This window comes from Pristiophorus japonicus, chromosome 1 (assembly GCF_044704955.1).
Source record: "Pristiophorus japonicus isolate sPriJap1 chromosome 1, sPriJap1.hap1, whole genome shotgun sequence".
NCBI lineage: Eukaryota > Metazoa > Chordata > Chondrichthyes > Pristiophoridae > Pristiophorus > Pristiophorus japonicus.
In genome coordinates this window covers 230,764,456-230,789,395 of record NC_091977.1, presented here as the reverse complement: position 1 = coordinate 230,789,395, position 24,940 = coordinate 230,764,456, and the positions used below count along the sequence as shown (strand labels likewise).

The 24,940-nt window shown below is 46.1% G+C and overlaps 1 protein-coding gene across 2 annotated transcripts in view; it reads left to right on the top strand.

Moving 5' to 3' along the window:
• LOC139268972 (thioredoxin-like) overlaps nt 1–24,325 on the top strand; it is a 60,772-nt gene extending 36,447 nt beyond the window's left edge. For both annotated transcript variants that reach the window (XM_070887887.1, XM_070887877.1), the window contains 2 exons: nt 16,076–16,141; nt 24,013–24,325. In XM_070887887.1, the coding sequence (XP_070743988.1) occupies nt 16,076–16,141; nt 24,013–24,075 (129 nt within the window). In that variant the 3' untranslated portion in view covers nt 24,076–24,325. The remainder of the gene's footprint in view (nt 1–16,075; nt 16,142–24,012) is intronic.
• The last annotated feature ends 615 nt before the right edge of the window (nt 24,326–24,940 follow it).

Sequence of the window (24,940 nt, the reverse complement as noted above, 5' to 3'; positions counted from 1 at the left end):
AATCACTAAAAGTAGCGACGGAGGTTAATACGGTCATTACAAAAAAAGCAAACAAAGCACTAGGGTTCATTTCTAGAGGGTTAGATTGAAGAGCAAAGAAGCTTTGATAAACTTGTACAGAGCCTTGGTTAGACCGCACTTGTGCACAGTTCTGGTCTCCATATTATAAAAAGGATATAGAGGCTTTGGTGAAGGGGATGATACCAGAACCAAGAGTGTACAACTATCAGGAAAAACTGAACAGGCTGGGGTCCTTTCCTGAGAAAAGCAAAGGCTGCGGGGTGACCTGATAGAGGTCTGTAAAATTCTGAAGGGGTTTGATAGGGTAGATGTAGAAAAGATGGCCAGAATTTTTATATTGCAGAGTGCGGGTTTGGAAGCATCTCGGCAGTTCGAAGTGCTGAAATTGACAGCGCATCGGGAACCAACCATCATCCCTTGACTTCCACGTTGAATTGGGACGTATTTCGAAGCGTGCCATGGACCCGGTTGGAAGAGATGGACGACCTTATTGTGGTAGTTAACTGCTCGATTAGAGGTTGCAATTTTAACTGGTTGCACACGGGATTCATGGAACTCGGGAAGCTCACCTGTGAAGGGGAGGCTCGGTGGTCATTGTGCTACTTCATTAAGTGACAGCTGGAAAAAGCACATACATACTCACACCTTACACCTGTTTCCTTGTTTAAGGAAAAGGCTCCTGCTGACACCATACTGTGCAGAGATTATGCTTTCAGGAGTTTGCAGGTGCACACCACACTGCAAGTCATTCTCACTACATTGGAGATTTGTGCCAATGATTGCCACTTTACCTGGCATCTATCAGATCAGCATGAGTGTCACTTATGCTGTCTTATGTTAGACCTCAGATTCAGACCAAGGAGCTGGACAATACCTGGCTGCACATCAGTGGGGTGATGAACGCCCAAGTCTATATTGGTATTCCTCGTAGAGGTGAGGTCAATGTGAATCTGCAATCTGTTTTTCGCAGTGAGCATGTTCTCATTCAACTGGCACATTAGCTGCTCCATGCAGGTGGCCATCCTTTCCATGGAGCAGCACATCGTCACCTCGCCTGTGATTATGGTGCTGCTCATGTTGGAGATGGACTCCTCCATTCTCTGTACAATCGTGCACATCATGGCTGGAAAAGCTGCCAGAACCTTGCGAATTGTTGCTGCTCCTCCAAGATCAGCCTCTTTGTCGATAGTCCCCGAGGTTCAGCATCTGCATCCAGCAAGGAGTCTCTACTGCTGCCCTGTCTCCACCATCTGCTCTTGCTCACTTGTGATGTGTGACAACACTACTCGATGTCTCGCTGGACCCACCAACGTGCGTATGTGCGCTGGTGCTGGATGCGCATGGGCCTGGTGACGGGGCACCCTCAGAGGGTGGAGCTACTTCTGAGGTGTGGTCTTCCTCCTCCGACTGGACAGTGGGCTGGGGGGGGGAGGCACTTGATTGTCCTGTGTGAGAGTAAAGACATGAATTAGACCTCTAATGATGAGTGGTTAATGTTGCCATTTATGCACATGATGATATTTCACTGGCTTCTGACATCAATCACCACGAATGAATGTTGTATGCTGTGTATGAGATTTAATTACTGGGGGGTCCCCCTCTCTCCGTCTCCCAACACCAGCAGCTCTGTCACTTCACTTACTTCCAGAGCCTTTCCCATTACAGGTGGGTGTCAAATTTGTATATATTGGAGGGCCATCTCCAGTTCTCTCTCTTTCTCTCCTGTTCTGTGCTCTTTTCTCCTGCAAGGAGGGAAAGAAGAGAACTTTGAGTGAGAGTGATTGAATGAGTGTAAGGGATGGATGGGCCACTGTAATATATAGATCCACCTAGTGGACTACTGTGGTAATGCAGCCATTGCTGTTTACAATAATAAAAAAGACAGGTCACTTGACAAGTTCCTATGTTAAGAACCATCTTGAAGTCTGTGTGTTTGTGTTGTCGTGGAGAATATACCACATTGGTGATGAAGGATAGGATAATCGGATATCCTAGCTGAAATTTCTGTTGGTGGAATATTCCAGCCAAACAACAGAGAGACTAGAGAGGTCCTTTGAGTTGCAGAACATGTCTCTGAGTCATATAGGAGGGCAGATATCGCTAATGCCCTGTAGACCATAAGCTTGGTGCAAGATTTGAGGTCTTGGTCTTCAAACACTCTCTTCCTCAGGCGACCGAAGGCTGCACTGGCACACTGAAGGTGGTGTTGGACCTCGCCTTCGATGTCTGCCCTTGCTGATAGTAGGCTCCCGAGGTATGAAAAATGATCAACGTTGTCCAAGGCCACGCCATGGATTTTGATGACCGGGGGGTAGTGCTGTGTATCGGGGTCAGGTTGGTGAAGGACCTTTATCTTACGGATGTTTAGTGTAAGGATCATGTTTTCGTATGCCTCGGTGAAGGTGTTGATGATGGCTTAGAGTTCGGTCTGAGTGTACGCAGATGTAAGAGTCATCCGCATAGCCTCCTTGATAAAGTGTAACATTCCCACCAGCACCTGGGAATCCCTGGCCCAAGACCGCCCAAAGTGGAGCAAGAGCATCCGGGAGGGCGCACAGAGCATACAGAAACCAAGAGCAGACAATGGAAGGAGCGTGCGGCAAACCCGGCTCACCACCCACCCTTTCCTTCAACCACTGTTTGGCCCACCTGTGACAGACTGTAATTCCCGCATTGGACTGTACAGTCACCTGAGAACTTACTTTTAGAGTGGAAGCAAGTCTTCCTCGATTTTGAGAGGCTGCCTATGTTGATGATGTTTGCAGAACAGCTAACAATCCAAAGTAAATTACAAGAACACTTGGCTGAACTGCCAGAGTCCAGATGGCCGCGCCTATGGGAATAATAGGGTGCTTGGGTGCATTTCAATGCGACTGTGAGACTTTCGGAGCGTGTGTGGAGCGGATGGAAATGTTTTTCGCCATAAATTGTATCATCGAAATCCCCGATGATGAAATCCGTAATCGAGTGGTGATAGAAAGAAAATGGGCTATTTTCCTGACTGAAATAGGCCCCGAGGTGTATGAAACACTGAAAAATGTGCTTGTTCCCGTCAATCCAAAGGACACATCACTTACGGAGATTCCAGCATTACAGTCCTGAGCACCTGGAAATTGCTAAAAGTTATCTTTTTGGAACCCGAGATCAATTCATTGACAAAGGTATCAGTGAGTACATTGCAGCCTTAAAGAAGCTATCTATTCACTGTCATTTCGTAAACTTTCAGGACCGAACATTGTGTGACCGCTTTGTTTGTGGGATGAAAAATGAAGCGATCAGAAGAAAGTTGTTGACAACTCCAATCTTGAATTTTGATTTAACTTGTCAGACAGCTATGTCAATGGATATGGCCGACCATTATTCCTGAGAATTTCGTACCATTTCCAGTCATCAGACAATCGAGGTGAATCACCTGCAGGTTAAAAGTTAAAGGCAGTTGGGCCCGAGGCTTCAGCAACTGGCCAAGGTAACAATACATTAAAGTCATGCTATTGGTGTCTGGGACAACACATTGCTCAAATTTGTCCATATGTGAAGGTAGAGTGTTTCTTCTGCAGGAAAACCAAAACTGCAGTATTCCAGGCGTGGCCTCACTAATACCTTATATAGCTGTAGCAAGACTTCACTGCTTTTATACTCCATCCCCTTTGCAATAAAGGCCAAGATACCATTGGCCTTCCTGATCACTTGCTGTACCTGCAGACTATCCTTTTGTATTTCATGCACTAGTACCCCCAGGTGCCGCTGTACTGCGGCACTTTGCAATCTTTCTCCATTTAAATAATAACCTGACAAGTTCCTGTGTTTAGAGCCATCTTGAAGTCTGTGTGTTTGTGATGTCGTAGAGAATATACCACAGCTACTCCTGTAGAGGGTGATTATGAGAGAGTGGCATGATATTGCCAAATGGCCTCCTTCTGTGGTGTTACTTTGTAGGATTGCATTAGGATGAGGGTGAGTGTCAGTAGTGGAAAGTCAGATAGGGATGTGAGTAGGTGCATGGACAGTGAGGGATGGGTGTACCTGCAAGGTAGGTTGGTGTGAGGAGTGACGTACAGGAGTCAGCTTGGGAAGTCAGAGTGATGGGGTTGGGGTGAGAGGCACATCAGGATGTAGATGAATGTGGCATTGTACTCACTTTTCCTGACCTCATGAGATCATTAAATCTCTTCCGGCATTGAAACCAGGAGCGGCTGACAACACCTCTGTTGCTCACTTCTTGGACGATCTCCAGCCATACCCTCTTGGTTTCTCTGGCTGCTCTTTCCTGCCATTGCCAGAAAATAGGACCTCCTTGTGTGCTCTGACTTCCTGGACCAGGACATCCAGGGAGGCATTGGAGAACCTGGGTGGAGCCCTCTGTCGCTGTGACCCCAAGTTTGCTTGCACCCTCACAAATTTGTGTCATACACCAGTAACCGCCTCTCCCAACCACCCTTGTGCTTCCTCCAAAAATCATCAACTGGGATGTTTGCAAGGCTCCTTTAAATATCTGAGCTGAAAGCAAGTCATCGGTGACATCATCAGATCCACTCCATTTAATTGGCCAAGATACCTGCATGACTCTTTCAGTTGATGTAATTGAGTTAAACGCGTAGTGCAGAATGCGCTCTTGAAAACTTCGGGATGGTGACCCGTTCCGACTCTAAGGTTGGGCCAAATGGCCTGTTTCTGTGCTTTAAAGTCTGTGGTAATTCAATGTAATTCTTTGTCTTAATCTACCCAACATCGGCCAGTGACTGCAGATCATGTGTTTTATTCCAAATCGGGCTTCATAAGAGATTTGCTGAAATGTTTAGCAATATAGCTATTTTAACCTCAGTCAATAGGGTCATAAGTATTGTCTGTGTTGCAGTTAGATTTTTCAGCAGCAAGTTCCAATACTTGAGTCAAATTTTAAAAAATTACATGAAGTGTGACACCTCAATATGCTGAAATCCATTTAATTGGACAGACATCAGAAACTCGAGTCTGAGAATCTGGATATTTCACATTTGGAATGTTTTCCTTTCAAGATCTTTGAATGTTGTCATGTTATCACTGAGTCATGGTAAGTATACAGGACTCCTGGGCACATATAGGTAGTCTGTGTACAGTTAGGTGGTACCGGCAGATGGGGATGGAATTGGGTTTTGGTAGAAGCTGAGAGACTAGCGTGGTGAAGTGGAGATACATTTGCTGTATGTGTGCAGAAGGGGCATTCTTCAATGTACTTACCAGCCATAGCAATATCTGTTTACCTCTTGTGGTCCTGGCATTCTTAAGCCAGAAATAAAGTATTTGCACATATAGAGCCTTTCACCTCCTCTGGACGACCCAAAGCTCTTTACAGAAAATGACATACTTTTGAAGTTTAGTGACTGAAAATAGAATTACATATAATTTTACAGCACAGAAACAGACCATTTTGACAAAATGGTCTATGCCAGTGTTTATGCTCCACACGATCCTTCTGCCACCTTTCGTCATCTCAGCCTATCAGCATAGGCTGTATCCTGGTCCTGGTCAATATTCTGTTCCATTATCTAATGGTGAGAGTATTAAAGGTTATGGAACCAAGGTGGCTAAATGGAGTAAGATACAGATCACACATGGTATACTTAAATGGCAGAACAGGCTCAAGGGGCTGAATGGCTTGCTCCTGTTCCTGCGTTCCATTGTCTAAAGTTTCATCTTTCTCCATTGTTATCTCAGCAGCCCTCTGCTTCCTAACTTTCCTCTTCTCTCTTTTGACCTGTGTGATCAGATGATAAGATCTGCTAGTATACAGGTCAAACCAATTATGATCTACTCATGCGGTTTTACCATAATTCCAACAGTAGATGTTCTGGCTTTGTTTTGTACAAAAAATATGTTAAATCATATCTATATTCTGAACACTTCCGTTGGAGGAGCTGCCTGTGAAGACACGACAGACGCCAACAATTCACCCTGAATATTTAGATGCAACCAGAGGACACAACTATTTACCGTGTTTATCGCATTATAACAACAACAACTTGTATTTATTTAGCACCTTTAATGTAGTAAAACATCCCAAGGCGCTTCATAGGAGTGTTATAATGCAAAGCAAATAAATTTAACACTGACCAAGGTAAGAAGAAATTACGGCAAAAGCTTGGTCAAAGAGGCAGGTTTTAAAAGAAAGAAAGACTTGCATTTATATAGTGCCTTACACAACCACCGGACGTCTCAATGCGCTTTACAGCCAATGAAGTACTTTTGGAATGTAGTCACTGTTGTAATGTGGGATATGTTGAGGAGCGTCTTAAAAGAGGAAAGAGAGACACAGGCAGAGAGATTTAGGGAGGGAGTTCCAGAGCTTGGAGCCTAGGCAGCTGAAGGCACGGCCACCAATGGTTGAGCAGTTATAATCAGGGATGCTCAAAAGGGCAGAATTTGAGGAGTGCAGACATCTTAGTTGGTTGTGAGGTTGAAGGAGATTACAGAGATAGGGAGGGGCGAGGCCATGGAGGGATTTGTAAACAAGGATGAGAATTTTAAAATTGAGGCATTGCTTAACTGGGAGCCAATGTAGGTCAGTGAGCGCAGGGGTGATGGGTGAGCGGGACTTGGTGTGAGTGAGGACACGGGCAGTCAAGTTTTGGATGACCTCAAGTTTACGTAGGGTAGAATGTGGGAGGCCAACCAGGAGTGCGTTGGAGTAGTCAAGTCTAGAGGTAACAAAAGCATGGATGAGGGTTTCAGGAGCAGATGAGCTGAGGCAGGGACGGAAGTGGAAATAGGCGGTTTTAATTATTCGATGGATATGTGGCCGGAAGCTCATTTCAGGGTCAAATATGACGCCTGGGTTGCGAACAGTCTGGTTCAGCCTCAGACAGATGCTCAGGAGAGGGATGGAGTCAGTGTCTAGGGAACAAAATTTGTGGCGGGGACCAAAGACAATGGCTTCAGCCTTCCCAATATTTAATTGGAGAAAATTTCTGCTCATCCAGTACAGGATGTCGGACAAGCAGTCTGACAATATAGAGACCATGGAGGGGTTGAGAGAAGTGGTGGTGAGGTAGAGCTGGGTGTTGTCAGTGTACGTGTGTAAACTAACGCCATGTTTTCAGATGATGTCACCAAGGGGCAGCATATAGATGAGAAATAAGAGGGGGCCAAGGATTGATCCTTGGGGAACACCAGAGGTAACGATGTGGGAGTGGGAAGCGTAGCCATTGCAGGTGATTCTCTGGCTACGATTAGATAGATAAGAATGGAAGCAGGTGAGTGCAGTCCCACCCAGCTTGACGATGATGGATAGGCTTTGGAGGAGGATGGAGTGGTCAACCATGTCAAAAGCTGCAGACAGGTCGAGAAGTTCGAGGAGAGATAGTTTATCTTTGTCACAGTTACAAAGCATGTCATTTGTGACTTTGATGAGCGTCGTTTCCGTACTGTAGCAGTGGCAGAAACCAGATTGAAGGGATTCAGAAGGGAGTTCCGGGAAAGATGGGCACGGATTTGGGGGGCGGCAACACGTTCAAGAACTTTGGAGAGAAAAGGGAGGTTGGAGATGGGGCGGTAGCTAGCAAGCACAGTGGGATCCAGGGTTGGTTTTTTGAGGAGAGGGGTGATGACGACAGATTTGAAGCAGAGGGGAAAAGAACCTGAGGAAAGAGAACCATTTACAATGTCAGCTAACATAGAAAAGGAAGTTGGATGGTCACAGTATAGTGGGAATAGGGTCAAGGGAGCTGGAAGTGGACAAGCGTGGAGAGGTCAAGAGGGGAGATCAGAGAGAAACTGGAGAGAGATGTGAGTTCAGGGCTAGGGCACTCAAACAGCCAAAAGGAATTTCTAGGCCCTGGTGTGTTACCAAGAGCGTCAGCCATGATCTTATTGAATGGCAGAGCAGGATCAGAGGACCAAATGGCCTACTTTGTGTTCCTGTTTCCTTTGTTCTTATTATATGCTTAAGAGCTTACTTGGGTCTTTAAGCAATGATAAACCTCAAAGATTTGGGGAGTTGGGACCTACCCACAAGATAGCACTAAGATATGAGAGCTGATATAAACTAGGGTTAGAAAATGTAACCTAAAAACAAGACCACTAGAAATGGGAATCGGGGGGGTGGGAGAGGGGTCGAGTTTCCATTCAAACTCATTTCCATATCACCATACGCAATTTTTTTAAATTGCTTTAAAAAAAAATCCATGTTATATTTAAAAGTGGTAACTTGGTGCAGTTTGATTAAAAAGCTGACAAGAGGTTTATCACAAAAAATAAACATTTTATTCAGAGTGTCAGTGCACCACCTGCGGGTAATCAGATTTTAAATTACTGAAATTCACTTTTAAAAAAATATATAAAACTATGTTCTAGTTATATTGGGGTATATTAGACAGTTCCTTTGTAAATTAAAACAAAAATCACATGGAAAAGCTTTGAAAACATGCCTGTTATTGTCCTTGCTCCCAAAAGAACCAGCCTTACATAAGAAATAGGAGCAGGAGTAGGCCATACGGCCCCTCGAGCCTGCTCCGCCATTCAATAAGATCATGGCTGATCTGATCATGGAATCAGCTCCACTGCCCTGCCCGCTTCCCATAACCCCTTATCCCCTTATCGTTTAAGAAGCTGTCTATTTCTGTCTGAAATTTATTCAATGTCATAAGAACATAAGTACATAAGAATTAGGAACAGGAGTAGGCCATCTAACCCCTCGAGCCTGCTCCGCCATTCAACAAGATCATGGCTGATCTGGCCGTGGACTCAGCTCCACTTACCCGCCCGCTCCCCGTAACCCTTAATTCCCTTATTGGTTAAAAATCTATCTATCTGTGATTTGAATACATTCAATGAGCTAGCCTCAACTGCTTCCTTGGGCAGAGAATTCCATAGATTCACAACCCTCTGGGAGAAGAAATTCCTTCTCAACTCGGTTTTAAATTGGTTTCCCCGTATTTTGAGGCTGTGCCCCCTAGTTCTAGTCTCCCCGACCAGTGGAAACAACCTCTCTGCCTCTATCTTGTCTATCCCTTTCATTATTTTAAATGTTTCTATAAGATCACCCCTCATCCTTCTGAACTCAATGAGTAAAGACCCAGTCTACTCAATCTATCATCATAAGGCAACCACCTCATCTCCGGAATCAGCCTAGTGAATCGTCTCTGTGCCCCCTCCAAAGCTAGTATATCCTTCCTTAAGTAAGGTGACCAAAACTGCACGCAGTACTCCAGGTGTGGCCTCACCAATACCCTATACAGTTGCAGCAGGACCTCCCTGCTTTTGTACTCCATCCCTCTCGCAATGAAGGCCAACATTCCATTCGCCTTCCTGATTACCTGCTGCACCTGCAAACTAACTTTTTGGGATTCATGCACAAGGACCCCCAGGTCCCTCTGCACCTCAGCATGTTGTAATTTCTCCCCATTCAAATAATATTCCCTTTTACTATTTTTTTTTCCCAAGGTGGATGAGCTCACATTTTCCAACATTGTATTCCACCTGCCAAACCTTAGCCCATTCGCTTAACCTATCCAAATCTCTTTGCAGCCTCTCTGTGTCTTCTACACAACCTGCTTTCCCACTAATCTTTGTGTCATCTGCAAATTTTGTTACACTACACTCTGTCCTCTCTTCCAGGTCATCTATGTATATTGTAAACAGTTGTGGTCCCAGCACCGATCCCTGTGGCACATTATTAACCACCAATTTCCAACCCGAAAAGAACCCATTTATCCCGACTCTCTGCTTTCTGTAAGCCAGTTAATTCTCTATCCATGCTAATACATTTCCTCTGACTCCGCGTACCTTTATCTTCTGCAGTAACCTTTTGTGTGGTACCTTATCGAATGCCTTTTGGAAATCTAAATACACCACATCCATCGGTACACCTCTATCCACCACACTCGTTATATCCTCAAAGAATTCCAGCTTCCACACCTCTGAGTCAGCGAATTCCACAGATTTACAACCCTCTGAGAGAAGAAATTTCTCCTCATCTCAGTTTTAAATGGGTGGCCCCTTATTCTAAGATCATGCCCTCTAGTTCTAGTCTCCCCCATCAGTGGAAACATCCTCTCTGCTTCCACCTTGTCAAGCCCCCTCATAATCTTCTACGTTTTGATACGATCACCTCTCATTCTTCTGAATTCCAATGAGTAGAGGCCCAATATACTCAACCTTTCCTCATAAGTCAACCCCCTCATCTCCGGAATCAACCTAGTGAACCTTCTCTGAACTGCCTCCAAAGCAAGTATATCTTTTCGCAAACATGGAAACCAAAACTTCACGCAGTATTCCAGGTGTGGCCTCACCAATACCCTGTATTGCTGTAGCAAGACTTCCCTGTTTTTATACTGCATTCCCTTTGCAATAAAGGCAAAGATTCCGTTGGCCTTCCTGATTACTTGCTGCACCTGCATACTATCCTTTTCTGTTTCAAGTACCCCCAGTTTGCATTGTACTGCAGCACTTTGCAATCTTTCTCCATTTAAATAATAACTTGCTCTTTGATTTATTTGTGCCAAAGTGCATGACCTCACACTTTCCAACATTATACTCCATCTGCCAAATTTTTGCTCACTCACTTAGCTTGTCTATGTCCTTTTGCAGATTCTTTTGTGTCCTCCTCACACATTGCTTTTCCTTCCAGCTTTGTATCATCAGCAAACTTGGCTACGTTACACTCAGTCCCTTCTTTCAAGTCGTTAATATAGATTGTAAATAGTTGGGGTACCAGCACTAATCCCTGCGGCACCCCACTAGTTACTGATTGCCAACCAGAGAATGAACCATTTATCCCGACTCTCTGTTTTCTGTTAGTTAGCCAATCCTCTATCCATGCTAATATATTATCCCCAACCCTCCAGGGTCAGGTATTCACCACCCGCCCCCCCCCCCTGCTCCCCCGGGGTCAGGTATCGGACATTCCCCCGGGGTCAGGAATTGTTCCCTCCCACCCGCCCCCCCCCCCCCCCCCCAACCAGGGTCAGGGATCAGGCACTCCTCCGGGGTCAGAGATTGTTCCCTCCCCCGGGGTCAGGAATCAGATCCTTCCTGGGGACACGGATTGTTTACCCTCCCCCTCCCCCAGGGTCGGAGATTGGGCCTTCCCATGGGTTCAGTGATTGTGCCCTCCACCCCCCTCTCCAACATCAGGGATCATTCCCCCACCCCGGATCAAAGATCAGGCCCTCCCCCGGGGTCAGAGATTGTCTTCACCCCCCCCCCCCCCCCTCCACAACCGGGTCCGGGGTCAGACCCTCTCATGGGGTTAGGAAACGGACTCTTTCCGGGGTCAGGGATCGGACATGTTATATATTTAACCCCTTGTAACCTTGTAAACCTGCATCACACCTGTCCATCAGAGGGCCTACCTGTTGGAATCCCAAGGGATCCCAGCATCCCTTGGGAGTACAGTATATAAGCAGGCCACCCACGAGGTACCTGCACTCTGGAACTATAATAAAGGAGCTAAGGTCACACTTGCTCATTATACACAGTACTCGGTCTGACCATTTATTATGAGTATAACAATTGGCGACGAGGTAACGAACCACACGAAAATGCAAAGAACTGTCGGCATCCTGGAGAAGTTCTCAGAGGGGAACGATTTGGAGGCCTTCGAGGAGAGACTTGACCAATACTTTGTAGCCAATGAGCTGGAAGGGGACGAGTACCCGACCAAACGAAGGGCGATCCTCCTAACTTTCTGTGGGGCCACAACCTATGGCCTCATGAAGAATCTCCTCGCCCGGCTAAACCAACAGAGAAATCCTATGAAGAACTGAGTACGCTGGTCCGGGAGCACCTAAATCTTAAGGAAAGTGTTTTGATGGCGAGATATCGGTTCTACACGAGTCAACGATTGGAGGACCAGGAAGTGGCGAGCCATGTCGCCGAACTAAGGCGCCTTGCAGGATATTGTGAGTTTGAGGGATTCCTAGAACAAATGCTCAGACTTTTTTGTACTGGGCATCGGACATGAGACAATCCTTCACAATTTGTTGACTGTAGAAACTCCGAATCTGAGTAAAGCCATAACGAAAGCCCAGACATTTATGTCCACCAGCGACAACACCAAGCAGATTTCGCAGAACAAAGAGGTTTCGGCCAGTACTGTGCATAAAGTAACGTCAGTTTTGAGCAGAAATGTACAGGGCAGAATGTACACGCCGGCTGCTGTGGCCCAACCTCAATTGACCCAGAGTCCGCCATCATCTATTAATGTGAGGCAGTTAATACCCTGTTGGTGCTGCGGGGGTGATCATCAATGCCGCTTTAAGCACTATGCGTGCAATGGCTGCAGAACAATGGGACACCTCCAACAAATGTGTAGGCGAGCTGCAAACCCTGCAAACCTTGCAAACCACCACATTGCAGAAGAAGATCAGTCCACAGTGGATCAGACGGAATTGGAAACTCATACAGAGGAGGCAGAAGTGTACGACAAAATGCCCACCAACAATGTTGAAAGTTGTACTGAACTGTATTTCAGTGTCTATGGAGCTGGACAATGGAGCAAGTCAGTCCATGAGTAAAACGGCCTTCGACAGGCGCACACAGGCCCAAGCTCAGCCCCATTCACACCAAACTAAGGACTTAACAAAGGAACTAATCCCTGTAATTGGCAGTGCTGAAGTCAAAGTCTCCTATGATGGAGCAGTACACGAACTCCCGCTGTGGATTGTGCCAGGGGATGGCCCCACGTTGTTTGGCAGAAGCTAACTGGGGAAAATCCGCTGGAACTGGGACAACATCCGAGCGCTCTTGTCAGTTGACGACACCGCATGCACCCAGGTTCAAAGCAAATTCCCTTCGTTATTTGAGGCAGGCATTGGAAGTTTCTCAGGGGCGAAAGTGCAGATCCATTTGATTCCTGGAACGCGACCCATCCACCACAAGGCTAGGTACCGTACATGATGTGTGAAAAAGTGGAAATCGAGCTGGACAGGCTGCAACATGAAGGCATCATCGTGCCGGTGGAGTTCAATGACTGGGCCAGTCTGATTGTCCCGATACTCAAGGAGGATGGTACAGTTAGAATTTGCGGGGACTATAAAGTAATGATTAACCGTTTTTCGCTGCAGGACCAGTACCCGCTACCCAAGGCATTCGACCTATTTGCGACCCTGGCTGGAGGGAAGACATTCACCAAGCTGGACCTGACCCTGGCCTACATAATGCAGGAGGAGCTGGAGGAGTCCTCAAAAGGCCTCAACTGCATCAATACGCACAAAGGTCTGTTTATCTACAACCGGTGCCCGTTCGGGATGCGGTCGGCTGCAGCGATCTTCCAGCGGAACATGGAAAGTCTGCTAAAGTTGGTTCCTTGTACAGAGGTCTTACAGGATGACATATTGGTTACAGGCCAGGACACCATGGAGCACTTGGAGAACCTGGAGTAGGTTCTTAGTCGGTTGGATCATATGGGACTCAGGTTGAAACGCTCGAAGTGTGTTTTCCTGGCACAGGACGTCGAATTCTTAGGAAGGAGAATCGCAGCAGACGGCATCAGACCCACCAACGCCAAGATGGAGGCCATCTAGAAAGCACCTCGACCACAGACGGAGCTGCGGTCGTTTCTGGGACTCCTTAACTATTTCGGTAATTTCCTGCCTGGGTTAAGCACCCTGCTAGAACCCCCTGCATGCGCTACTGCGCAAGGGAGGCGACTGGGTATGGAGGAATTTACAAGAGGCTGCCTTTAAGAAAGGCAGAAATTTACTGTGTTCTAACAAACTGCTTGTTCTGTATAACCTATGTAAACGACTAGTGTTAGCTTGTGATGCGTCATCATACGGGGTCGGGTGTGTGTTACAACAGGCTAATAAATCGGGGATTTTGCAACCAGTTGCGTATGCATCCAGGAATTTGTCCAAGGCCGAAAGGGCCTACAGCATGGTTGAAAAAGAGGCTCTGGCGTGTGTTAATGGGGTAAAAAAAATGCACCAGTACTTGTTTGGCCTCAAGTTCAAGCTTGAAACTGACCACAAGCCGCTCATATCGCTATTCTCGGAGAGCAAAGGCATCAATACCAATGCCTCTGCCCGCATCCAAAGATGGACGATCACGCTGTCGGCATACAACTATGTAATTCGCCACAGACCGGACACAGTGAACTGCGCAGATGCTCTCAGTCGGCTACCATTGCCCACCACCGGGGTGGAAGTCTAAGAGCTGTGTTTGCCATGCACGGCCTACCCGATGTCCTAGTCAGTGACAATGGGCCGTGCTTCACAAGTGCCGAATTCAAAGAGATCATGACCCGCAACAGGATCAAACATGTCACATCTGCGCTGTTCAAGCCCGCATCCAACGGCCAGGCAGAACGGGCAGTTCAGACCATCAAACAAAGCTTGAAACACATGTCGGAAGGCTCCCTACAGACCCGGTTGTCCTGAGTACTGCTCAGCTACCACACCAGACCCCACTCACTCACAGGGATTCCCCCAATCGAGCTGCTCATGAAAGGGGCGCTTAAAACAAGGCTCTCTCTCGTCCACCCTGATCTACATGATCACGTGGAGAACAAGCGGCATCAACAGAGTGTGTACCATGACCGCGCAACTTGTCATGCGATATTGAGATCAATGATCCTTTGTTTGTGCTCAATTATGGACATGGTCCCAAATGGCTCACTGGTACAGTCACAGCCAAAGAGGGGAGTAGGGTGTTTCAAGTCAAACTGACCAGTGGACAAACGCACAGAAAACACTTGGACCAAATTAAACTGCGGTTCACCAACAGCTACATACATCCTGAAGAGGACACCATCAACTTTGACCTTCCAACACACACACAAGTGGCAACTGACATCACAGTTGACCACGAAGCTGAACTCACCATCTCCAGCAGCCCAGCAAGGCCGGCTGCCCAGCAGCCCAGTGAAGAACCAACCAACTCACCCACACCTGCATTTGTACCGAGACGATCGACAAGGGAGCACAAAGCCCCAGATCGTGTCACCTTGTAAATAAGTGTACTGTTGACTTCACAGGGGAGTGATGTTATGTATTTAACCCTTTGTAACCTTGTAACCTGCAACACACCTGTCCACCAGAGGGCCTACCTGTTGGAGTCCCAAGGGATCCCAGCATCCCTTGGGAGTACAGTATATAAGCAGGCCATCCACGAGGTACCTACACTCTGGAACTACAATAAAGGAGCTAAGGTTACACTTGCTCAGTACACACAGTACTCGGTCTGACCATTTATTATGAGTATAACAGGATATCATCTGTCATCAGGGATAGGACCGCCACCCTGCTCCCCCCCCCCCCCCCCCTGGGCTTGGGTCTCACACCTACCTGTGGTTGTGCCCTCTTGTCCAGCATTCTCTGCCTGACTGGAAGCCAGACTGTCAGACTGACTTCTGGGTGGTGAATGTGTTCCGGACGTTACACGCATGCTGTGGAGATAAAACTCCACAGCATGCGTTTCCGCGCTATACCTCCCCGGCCCCACAATGCTGGTCCCAGCCGACCCCGTCCTCCACTGCACCCCCCCCCCAGGATCTCTCCTCTCTGGGTTTCCCGACCACCTCAGAGCCCCCCCTGCCCCCAACTGTTTGAGGGATAAATGTTGGCCAGGCACGGGACAACTCTTTGAAATAGTGCCATAGAAACTTTTACATCCATCTGAAAGATCAGAAAGGATCTCGGTTAAACATCTCATCCAAAAGGCAGCACCTCTGACAGTGCAGCACTTCTTCAGCACTGCACTGGAGTGCGGGTCTCGATGAAGTGCTCTGGAGTGGTAGCTTTACTCTACAACCTTCTGGCTCCGAGGCGAGACTTCCATCACTGAGCCAAGACTGACAGATTTGTTTTACCATTTTAAGATGGTGAAAAGGTGGGGTGGGGATTAGAATATTTCTTAGTGTGCAATTCTCTACCACAAATTGTATTGCAGCAATTCTTTTTTAAAGGAATTCGACAGTGAGTTGAAAAAGAAGAATATTAGGAGCAAGTAGGAGGCCATTGGATGAGATTAGATAGATCATGTTGGGAACAACACGAGCACAGATTTGATGGGTGGAATGTCGTGTTTCTGTGCTGTAACCATCTATAATTCTACTAATGTTTGTGGTTCTCCCCTTTAGGAAGTAGCTGAACAATGTGGAATCGACTGTATGCCAACATTCATTTTTTACAAGAATGGAAAAGAGGTACAGTGATAGTTTTTAGGATTGTACATTAATTGCATTTCCTCCAAAGCTTACAAGAAAGAACTTTCTCCCTTCACATGGAGACATTGGGGGGAATTTTAACCTAAAACAACAGGTGGGTTGGGAGCATGTGGTAGATAAAATGTTTAAAAAATCTGCATCCTGACCCGCCCACTTCTGGTTTTAATGGAGACGGGACAGGACGGGGATGGGGGTGGCAGGCAGCAAAACCCGCTGCCAAGAGGTGGGTCATCTGTTTAAATATTATAATGGGGCTGGAAGCCTCTGCTTTGACCTCAATTTTTCATTTAACAGTAGCTGGTTGGGATTTGCAAGGCTGGACCCAGGAGGTAAATGCCTTTACACTTATTTCCTGAATCTGGTGTCCCTGCCTAACCCAACTCCGGCAATTGAAGACCTTCCATCCCCACCCCATGTGGCCTCTGATTATCCTCCAGACAGGCCTACGATTTCCCCCTGCCCCCCCTCCCCCCAGGCCTCCAATCCACCCCCCAAAGCCGACCATCCTCCCCACCCGTGCTGCTCCAGGCCGCTGATCCTCTTTGCTTCCCCTCCCTCTCCCCCACCCCATTCCATCAACAGCCCCCGATCCTCCTTACATTTCTCCCCCTCCCCCCAATCCATCACCAGCCCCCGATCCTCCTTACATTTCTCCCCCTCCCCCCAATCCATCACCAGCCCCGATCCTCCTTACATTTCTCCCCCTCCCCCCAATCCATCACCAGCCCCCGATCCTCCTTACATTTCTCCCCCTCCCCCCAATCCATCAACAGCCCCCGATCCTCCTTACATTTCGCCCCCTCCCCCCAATCCATCAACAGCCCCCGATCCTCCTTACATTTCTCCCCCTCCCCCCAATCCATCACCAGCCCCCGATCCTCCTTACATTTCTCCCCCTCCCCCCAATCCATCACCAGCCCCGATCCTCCTTACATTTCTCCCCCTCCCCGTTCCATCACCGGCCCCGATCCTCCTTACATTTCTCCCCCTCCCCGTTCCATCACCGGCCCCGATCCTCCTTACATTTCTCCCCCTCCCCCCAATCCATCAACAGCCCCCGATCCTCCTTACATTTCTCCCCCTCCCCCCAATCCATCACCAGCCCCCGATCTTCCTTACATTTCTCCCCCTCCCCGTTCCATCACCAGCCCCATCCTCCTTACATTTCTCCCCCTCCCCCCAATCCATCACCAGCCCCCGATCCTCCTTACATTTCTCCCCCTCCCCCCAATCCATCACCAGCCCCCGATCTTCCTTACATTTCTCCCCCTCCCCGTTCCATCACCAGCCCCATCCTCCTTACATTTCTCCCCCTCCCCCCAATCCATCACCGGCCCCCAATCCTCCTTACATTTCTCTCCCCCTGCCCCTCACCCGCTCCATTACTGGCCACCAATCCTCCTCGCAACACCCCTTCCCAATCCTCAGCACACCCCAGCCCACCTCCACCGTGCTTGACCCGGCCCACCACATGTTTCTCCGTCCACCAACTGCGCCACCCCCCCACCCCCGCCGCGCCCCCCACCCCTCCACCCCTATGCGATCTGGGTGAATGCAAGTGAGAAACAGAGACTTCCCATGCAAATCGGGCCCTCTCCCGTTCTCCCGGGTTTCCCAGCCATCTGAGCCCTTCGGCGCACTCCGCACCCAACCCATTCAAATTCAGCCTATTGGGTAAATTCAGAATTGTTGTGCGTTAGGTGAACATGGGTTGTGTTATTGCTGTACCTTTTTCATCCATGGTCCCTTCAAGACTGACTCAATGCTGGGAGCACTGAATTTACACAATTGAATCTGATATTGTGTTTAATCATTCCTTTTCTTTTTCCATTTCTCACAATTCTGAGGATGTTGTATTATGGGCGAATAAATTGGTGCCAGCAGACTTTGCTCATTACTGAATGAATCATACACAGTTAAGAGAAGTAGGGGCATGTTTTCCCTGGTAGAGGAATCAGACCGTACATTTTTTGGGCTATGAACACCACTGCTAAAGACATGGAACTGGTCATAATCTCGTCCTCCTTGTTGGGTTAACTGTGAGGAGGAAGAGGAAACCATTTAGGAAGGGAAGGGGTTGGGGTGGGGAGAGGGAAATGACCCACTTCTTCCTCTTTTTTCATAACGTTACTTGGTCTCTGATTTCCTTTGGTGCATTGTGAATAACAAAAATGAAGATGCTTAACTTGATGGATTGTTATTACCAATGCAGATTGGAGTTGGGAGGTGGAAGAGATAGTCATTAGGGACAATCTCCCATTTCAACTCAGCTTTCCAGAGGGAGGTTACTATCTCAAGATCTCTTCAGTGGAAGTTACCTTGTTGATACAGAGAGAACATTCCAACATCGATTACAACTTTAATCGGAAGAAATTTGTTCATTGTCTGTGACATGATATTTATAAAAGCAGAGGTATCTGCAGCAATTTGTCATTCGAATTGAAAGAGCTCTACAAAATCACGAGGCAGCAATCTCATCTTCAAGATCTTCCGACTGTCTCCGTTGATGAAGTGGACACATAGAAACATAGAAAAATAGGAAATAAGTGCAGGAGTAGGCCATTCGGCCCTTCGAGCCTGCACCACCATTCAATAAGATCATGGCTGATCATTCACCTCAGTACCCCTTTCCTGCTTTCTCTCCATACCCCTTGATCCCTTTAGCCGTAAGGGCCATATCTAACTCCCTGTTGAAAATATCCAATGAACTGGCATCAACAACTCTCTGTGGTAGGAATTCTACAGGTTAACAACTCTCTGAGTGAAGAAGTTTCTCCACATCTCGGTCCTAAATAGCTTACCCCTTATCCTTAGACTGTGTCCCCTGGTTCTGGACTGCCCCAACATTGGGAACATTCTTCCTGTATCTAACCTGTCCAGACCCGTCAGAATTTTAAATGTTTCTGAGATCCCCTCTCATCCTTCAAAACTCCAGTGAATAAAGGCCCAGTCGATCCAGTCTCTCCTCATATGTCAGTCCAGCCATCCCGGGATTCAGTCTGATGAACCTTTGCTGCACTCCCTCAATAGCAAGAACGTCCTTCCTCAGATTAGGAGACCAAAACTGAACACAATATTCCAGGTGAGGCCTCACCAAGGCCCTGTACAACTACAGTCAGACCTCCCTGCTCGTATACTCAAATCCCCTAGCTATGAAGGCCAACTACCATTTGCTTTCTTCACCGCCTGCATGCCAACTTTCAATGACTGATGTACGATGACACCCAGGTCTCGTTGCACCTCCCCTTTTCCAAATCTGCCACCATTCAGATAATATTCTGCCTTCCTGCTTTTGCCCCCAAAGTGGATAACCTCACATTTATCCACATTGTACTGCATCTGCCATGCATTTGCCCACTCACCTAACCTGTCCAATTCACCCCGCAGCTCATAGCATCCTCCTCACAGCTCGCACCACCACCCAGTTTAGTGTCATCTGCAAACTTGGAGATATTACACTCAATTCCTTCATCCAAATCATTAATGTATATTGTAAATAGCTGGGGTCCCAGCACTGAGCCCTGCGGTACCCCACTGGTCACTGCCTGCCATTCTGAAAAGGATCCGTTTATCCCAATTCTCTGCTTCCTGTCTGTCAACCAGCTCTCTATCCACTTCAGTACATTACCCCCAATACCATGTGCTTTAATTTTGCACACCAATCTCTTGTGCGGGACCTTGTCAAAAGCCTTTTGAAAGTCCAAATACACCACATCCACTGGTTCTCCCTTGTCCACTCTACTAGTTATATCTTCTGGAATTTTTTGAAGATTTGTCAAGCATGATTTCCCTTTCCTAAATCCACGCTGACTTAGACCGATCCTGTCACTGCTTTCCAAATGCGCTATTATTTCATCTTTAATAATTGATTCCAACATTTTCCCCACTACTGATGTAGGGCTAACTGGTCTATAATTACCCATTTTCTCTCTCCCTTTTTTAAAAAGTGGTGTTACATTAGCTACCCTCCAGTCCATAGAAACTGATCCAGAGTCGATAGACTGTTGAAAAATGATCACCAATGCATCCACTATATCTAGGGCCACTTCCTTAAGTACTCTGGGATGTAGACTATCAGGCCATGGGGATTTATCGGCCTTCAATCCCATCAATTTCCCTAACACAATTTCCCGCCTAATAAAGATATCCTTCAGTTCCTCCTTCTCACTAGACCCTCGGTCCTCTAGTACTTCCGGAAGGTTATTTGTGTCTTCCTTCGTGAAGTCAGAACCAAAGTATTTGTTCAACTGGTCTGCCATTTCTTTGTTCCCCATTATAAATTCACCTGAATCTGCCTGCAAGGGACCTACGTTTGTCTTCACTAATCTTTTTCTCGTCACATCTACAGAAGGTTTTGCAGTCACTTGTTATGTTCCCGGCAAGCTTCCTCTCATACTCCATTTTCCCCCTCCTAATTAAACCCTTTGTCCTCCTCTGCTGAATTCTAAATTTTTCCCAGTCCTCAGGTTTGCTGCTTTTCCTGGCCAATTTATATGCCTTCTTAGATTTAACACTAACCTTAATTTCCCTTGTTAGCCACGGTTGAGCCACCTTCCCCATTTTATTTTTACTCCAGACAGTGATGTACAATTGTTGATGTTCATCCATGTGATCTTTAAATGTCTGCCATTGCCTATCCACCGACATGCCTTTAAGTATCATTCTCTAGTCTATCCTAGCCAATTCACGTCTCATACCGTCGAAGTTTCCTTTCTTTAAGTTCAGGACCCTAGTCTCTGAATTAACTGTGTCACTCTCCATCTTAATAAAGAATTCTACCATATTATGGTCACTCTTCCTCAAGGGGCCTCGCACAACAAGATTGCTAATTAGTCCTTTCTCATTACACATCACCCAGTCTAGGATGGCCAGTCCTCTCGTTGTTTCCTCGACATATTGGTCCAGAAAATCATCCCTAATACACTCCAGGAAATCCTCCTCCACTGTTTTGCTACCAGTTTGGTTAGCCCAATCTATATGTCGATTAAAGTCGCCCATGATAACTGCTGTACCTTTATTGCACGCATCCCTAATTTCTTGTTTGATGCTGTCCCCTACCTCACTACTACTGTTTGATGTCCTGTACATAACTCCCACTAGCGTTTTCTGCCCTTTGGTATTCCGCAGCTCCACCCATACAGATTCCACATCATCCAAGCTAATGCCCTTCCTTACTATTGCGTTAATTTCCTCTTTAAGTAACAACGCTACCCCACCGCCTTTTCCTTTCTATCTATCCTTCCTGAATGTTGAATACCCCTGGATGTTGAGTTCCCAGCTTTGGTCACCCTGGAGCCATGTCTCCGTGATGCCAATTATATCATATTCATTCATTGCTGCCTGTGCAATTAATTTGTCCACCTTATTACGAATACTCCTCGCATTGAGGCACAGAGCCTTCAGGCTTGCCTTTTTAACACAGATTGCCCTTTTAGAATTTTGCTGCAATGTGGCCCTTTTTTGCTTTTTGACTTAGGTTTCTCTGCCCTCCACTTTTACTTTTCTTCTTTCTATCTTTTGCTTCTGCCTCCATTCTACTTCCCTCTGTCTCCCTGCATAGGTTCCCATCCCCCTGCTATATTAGTTTGAATGCTATTCATATCTGATTGGTTCTGCCATGTGATTTGAATCTCCCACTTCTGTTTACACCCTTTAATTCTGTAGAAATATGGAAACAATTGATGGAAATGCAAGAAGGTAAATGGATGAAAACCGGGGGAAAGGGCAAATGGTTCGCAACAAAGGGGAAAAGGAAAGGGGCCGAAGCCGGGGGGATGCTTTGTTGGGGAGTAAAAGGTTTTTTAGTGGGGGAGGAGATGCGTGCCAAATTAACTGAAAAGGAATGGTGAGTGAGCATGAACTTTTGAAGGGGTTTGGGGGGGGGCGCAAGAAGGTCAGAAGGGGAGTTAAAGAAGAGCACTAGCTTGTACTGGAGGAGGAAAGCAGGGAAAAGCACAAGTTTGAACAGAGCAGAATGGAAGAGAAGCACAAGTCTAACTATCTTGGAGCATTAGCAGAGTGCCGATATGAACAAGTGACTATTTTTTACCGCATGTGATTCCCTATGTTATGATAAAGCAAGAACTTTTATAGCATCTTCTTGACCTCACAGGAGTGTCAGCCTGGACTTTGTACTCTCAAGTGTCTGGAGTGTGGGTTGAACCCACAACCTTCTGACTTGGATCCAAGAGTGCTACCCACTGAGTCATGGCTGACAACAAAGAACCTAATAAAAAATCTATCCGACTCAGTATTAAATGTTCAATTGACCCCCGGCCTCAACAGCATTTTGGGGAAAGTTCAAAATTTCCCCTATTCTGTGTGAAGAAGTGCTTCTTGACATTATCCCTGAATGACAGTGTTCTAATTTTAAGTTTATCCCCCTTGTTCTGGACTTCCCCTCCCCCCACCAGAGGAAATAGTTTCTATCGACACTAGCAATTCCTTTAATCGTCTTAAACATCTCAACTTAATCACCCCTTAATCATTGATATTCATTCAAGGGAATACAAGCTTAATCTATGCAACATGTCTTCAATTTAGCCATCTTAGCTCCTAACGAGCAGATCATTGGCTTCTTAATAGCTAGGTTGATATTTTGGACTTTGTTAAAACAGTGTAAATCTGCCATTTTGTTCCTTGGCACTAACATCTCCAATTATATTATTTATGGAACCTCACTATCACAAATTGTTGGTATTCAACACTGTGCATATTTTTGAAGACACATAAATAACAACAGAAAACTCAGGATAGGTACATAAATGGTAGAAATATTAAATAATTACTTTGCTTCAGTATTTACCAGGGAGATTAACATGATGACCATGACATTAGAAGAAGAGATCAAAAAAGATATAGACATTTAGGCTGGAAAGGGGGGAGATAATTGATAAACTAATCAAACTTAGAGAGGATAAAACGGCAGGACCGATTGCATTACATCTGCAGGTGCCAAATCCCTAAATTGCGATCTGTCAAGGTTTGCCTTGACAGATGATCCGCACTGCCTTGGAAATCCCAATTGCTGGCGCAGAGTTGGGCTAATTGCCCACCAACAGTCCGGCAATTATGGACCTTTTTTTTTATGGTTAATGAAAGCAGGCGCAGGAGCCTGTTTCACGTCTTAAAATACCTATTCATTCAAATTGTGTACGTTTTGGTGAAAGAAACTTTTTTTGTCAGTCGAGTTTCATTTTAGTTACTTTGGAAGTTGAATAAGAAAGTGAACATCTATCAGATTTCAGTGGCCAAGTATTTCCTTTCAACTCAAAAATGAACAACATAACAAACAAAATCTATAACAAGGGAAATAGATTTATCCATTTCCAGTCAAAATGAGGTCTAAATAATATATTTTAATCCTGAAAATTAACATTGAACATATGGCTTGGAATCTCATCTGAAGTTCAACAACATTACTTGTAGGAGGTATAAAACATTGTTAGACCTTTACTGAGTAGCAAAACAGGAAGTTGTATACATAGGGACTAATAAATTGTGAGTTTGGATGAAAAAAAATAAACCAAAATGCTGATATAGGAAATAAGTCCAAGTACAGTTTAATTAAAAGGTTTTAGAAGTTTTTAGAATATAATTTCAGTGGAAGAGACTGAAAGAAGTTTCTGTGCGCGTAGCTTAGTTTTGACAGATTTTGTGAGCGTGTCTTCCCTTACGCAAGATAAAGAAGGATGGTTGGAAGCTCAAGTGGAACATAACCACTCGCTTGGACCTGTTGGGCCGAATGGCCGGTTTCTGTGCTGTAAGCACTATGTAATGCTATGTAAGAGTTTTCTATCATAGAACATACTTTTTAAACCAATTTTATTCATCATTTTTGTCCTTTTCAGATACACAAAATAGCGGGAGCCAACTTAGACCAACTGCAGTCTAAAGTCAAAGAGTTGCAGTGATCCTTTGTTGATGTCCCATCTTAAATTTCTCCAGAATCTTCCACTTCTGAAACAAAATGGATGGGAGTAAAATGCAAATTAAAAGTGATAATTCCACATTGATCAGGTCCAAGTATGTAAAACAATAAATGTGTTGCTACATAATGTTTTTGGTGTGAACTGTGGAACAATGTGACGAAATGTTATCCAATCAGATCCTCGATGCTTTCATTACCCTCCTTGTGCCCACCAATAAAGAGATAGGGCAATATTTCTTCTGGTCACTGCGTGTAAATGACATAAACACAGGGAAAGATTCCCTCTGCTTATTATTCATAGTGAAACTGGAAACTCTTTCTCGAATGCAAATCTAATTTTGGAGGAAACGGCCGGTAGAAAATTGTTGCTATGGTATGGCTGATACTTACATTGTAAATTCTAAACAATGAAACGTACACACAATTCATTGTTGGAAACTTCTTATCCAGTGAATCAGCAAAGTTGGGAATGTACGTAAGAATGCACCAGACCACAAAAGACCATGGCCTCGCAACTCAATCAGGCCGCATCGGTTTTCCAGACGTAAAACGGGCGCCTCAAAATCCATTATGGCGGGTGACCCACGCGGCATGTTGCCCGCATATTGGACCAGACTGCTCTGCAGGCGTCCAGAGCTGTGCCAGAACGATTCAAGAAGTTAATTATAACATTCAAATACGGGTCCTATGCTGGTCGTAGGACCATCTTGTGAAATTGGTCTGCCCAATGCCTGACTAGCCATGTGATAAACTCGTCCAGCAACTCATGGCGCTAACAGTCAGCAAGAATCCTGCAGGAGTGCAATTTAAAGGGCTCCTCCCCCACCCCATATAGGTTAGGTGCTGCT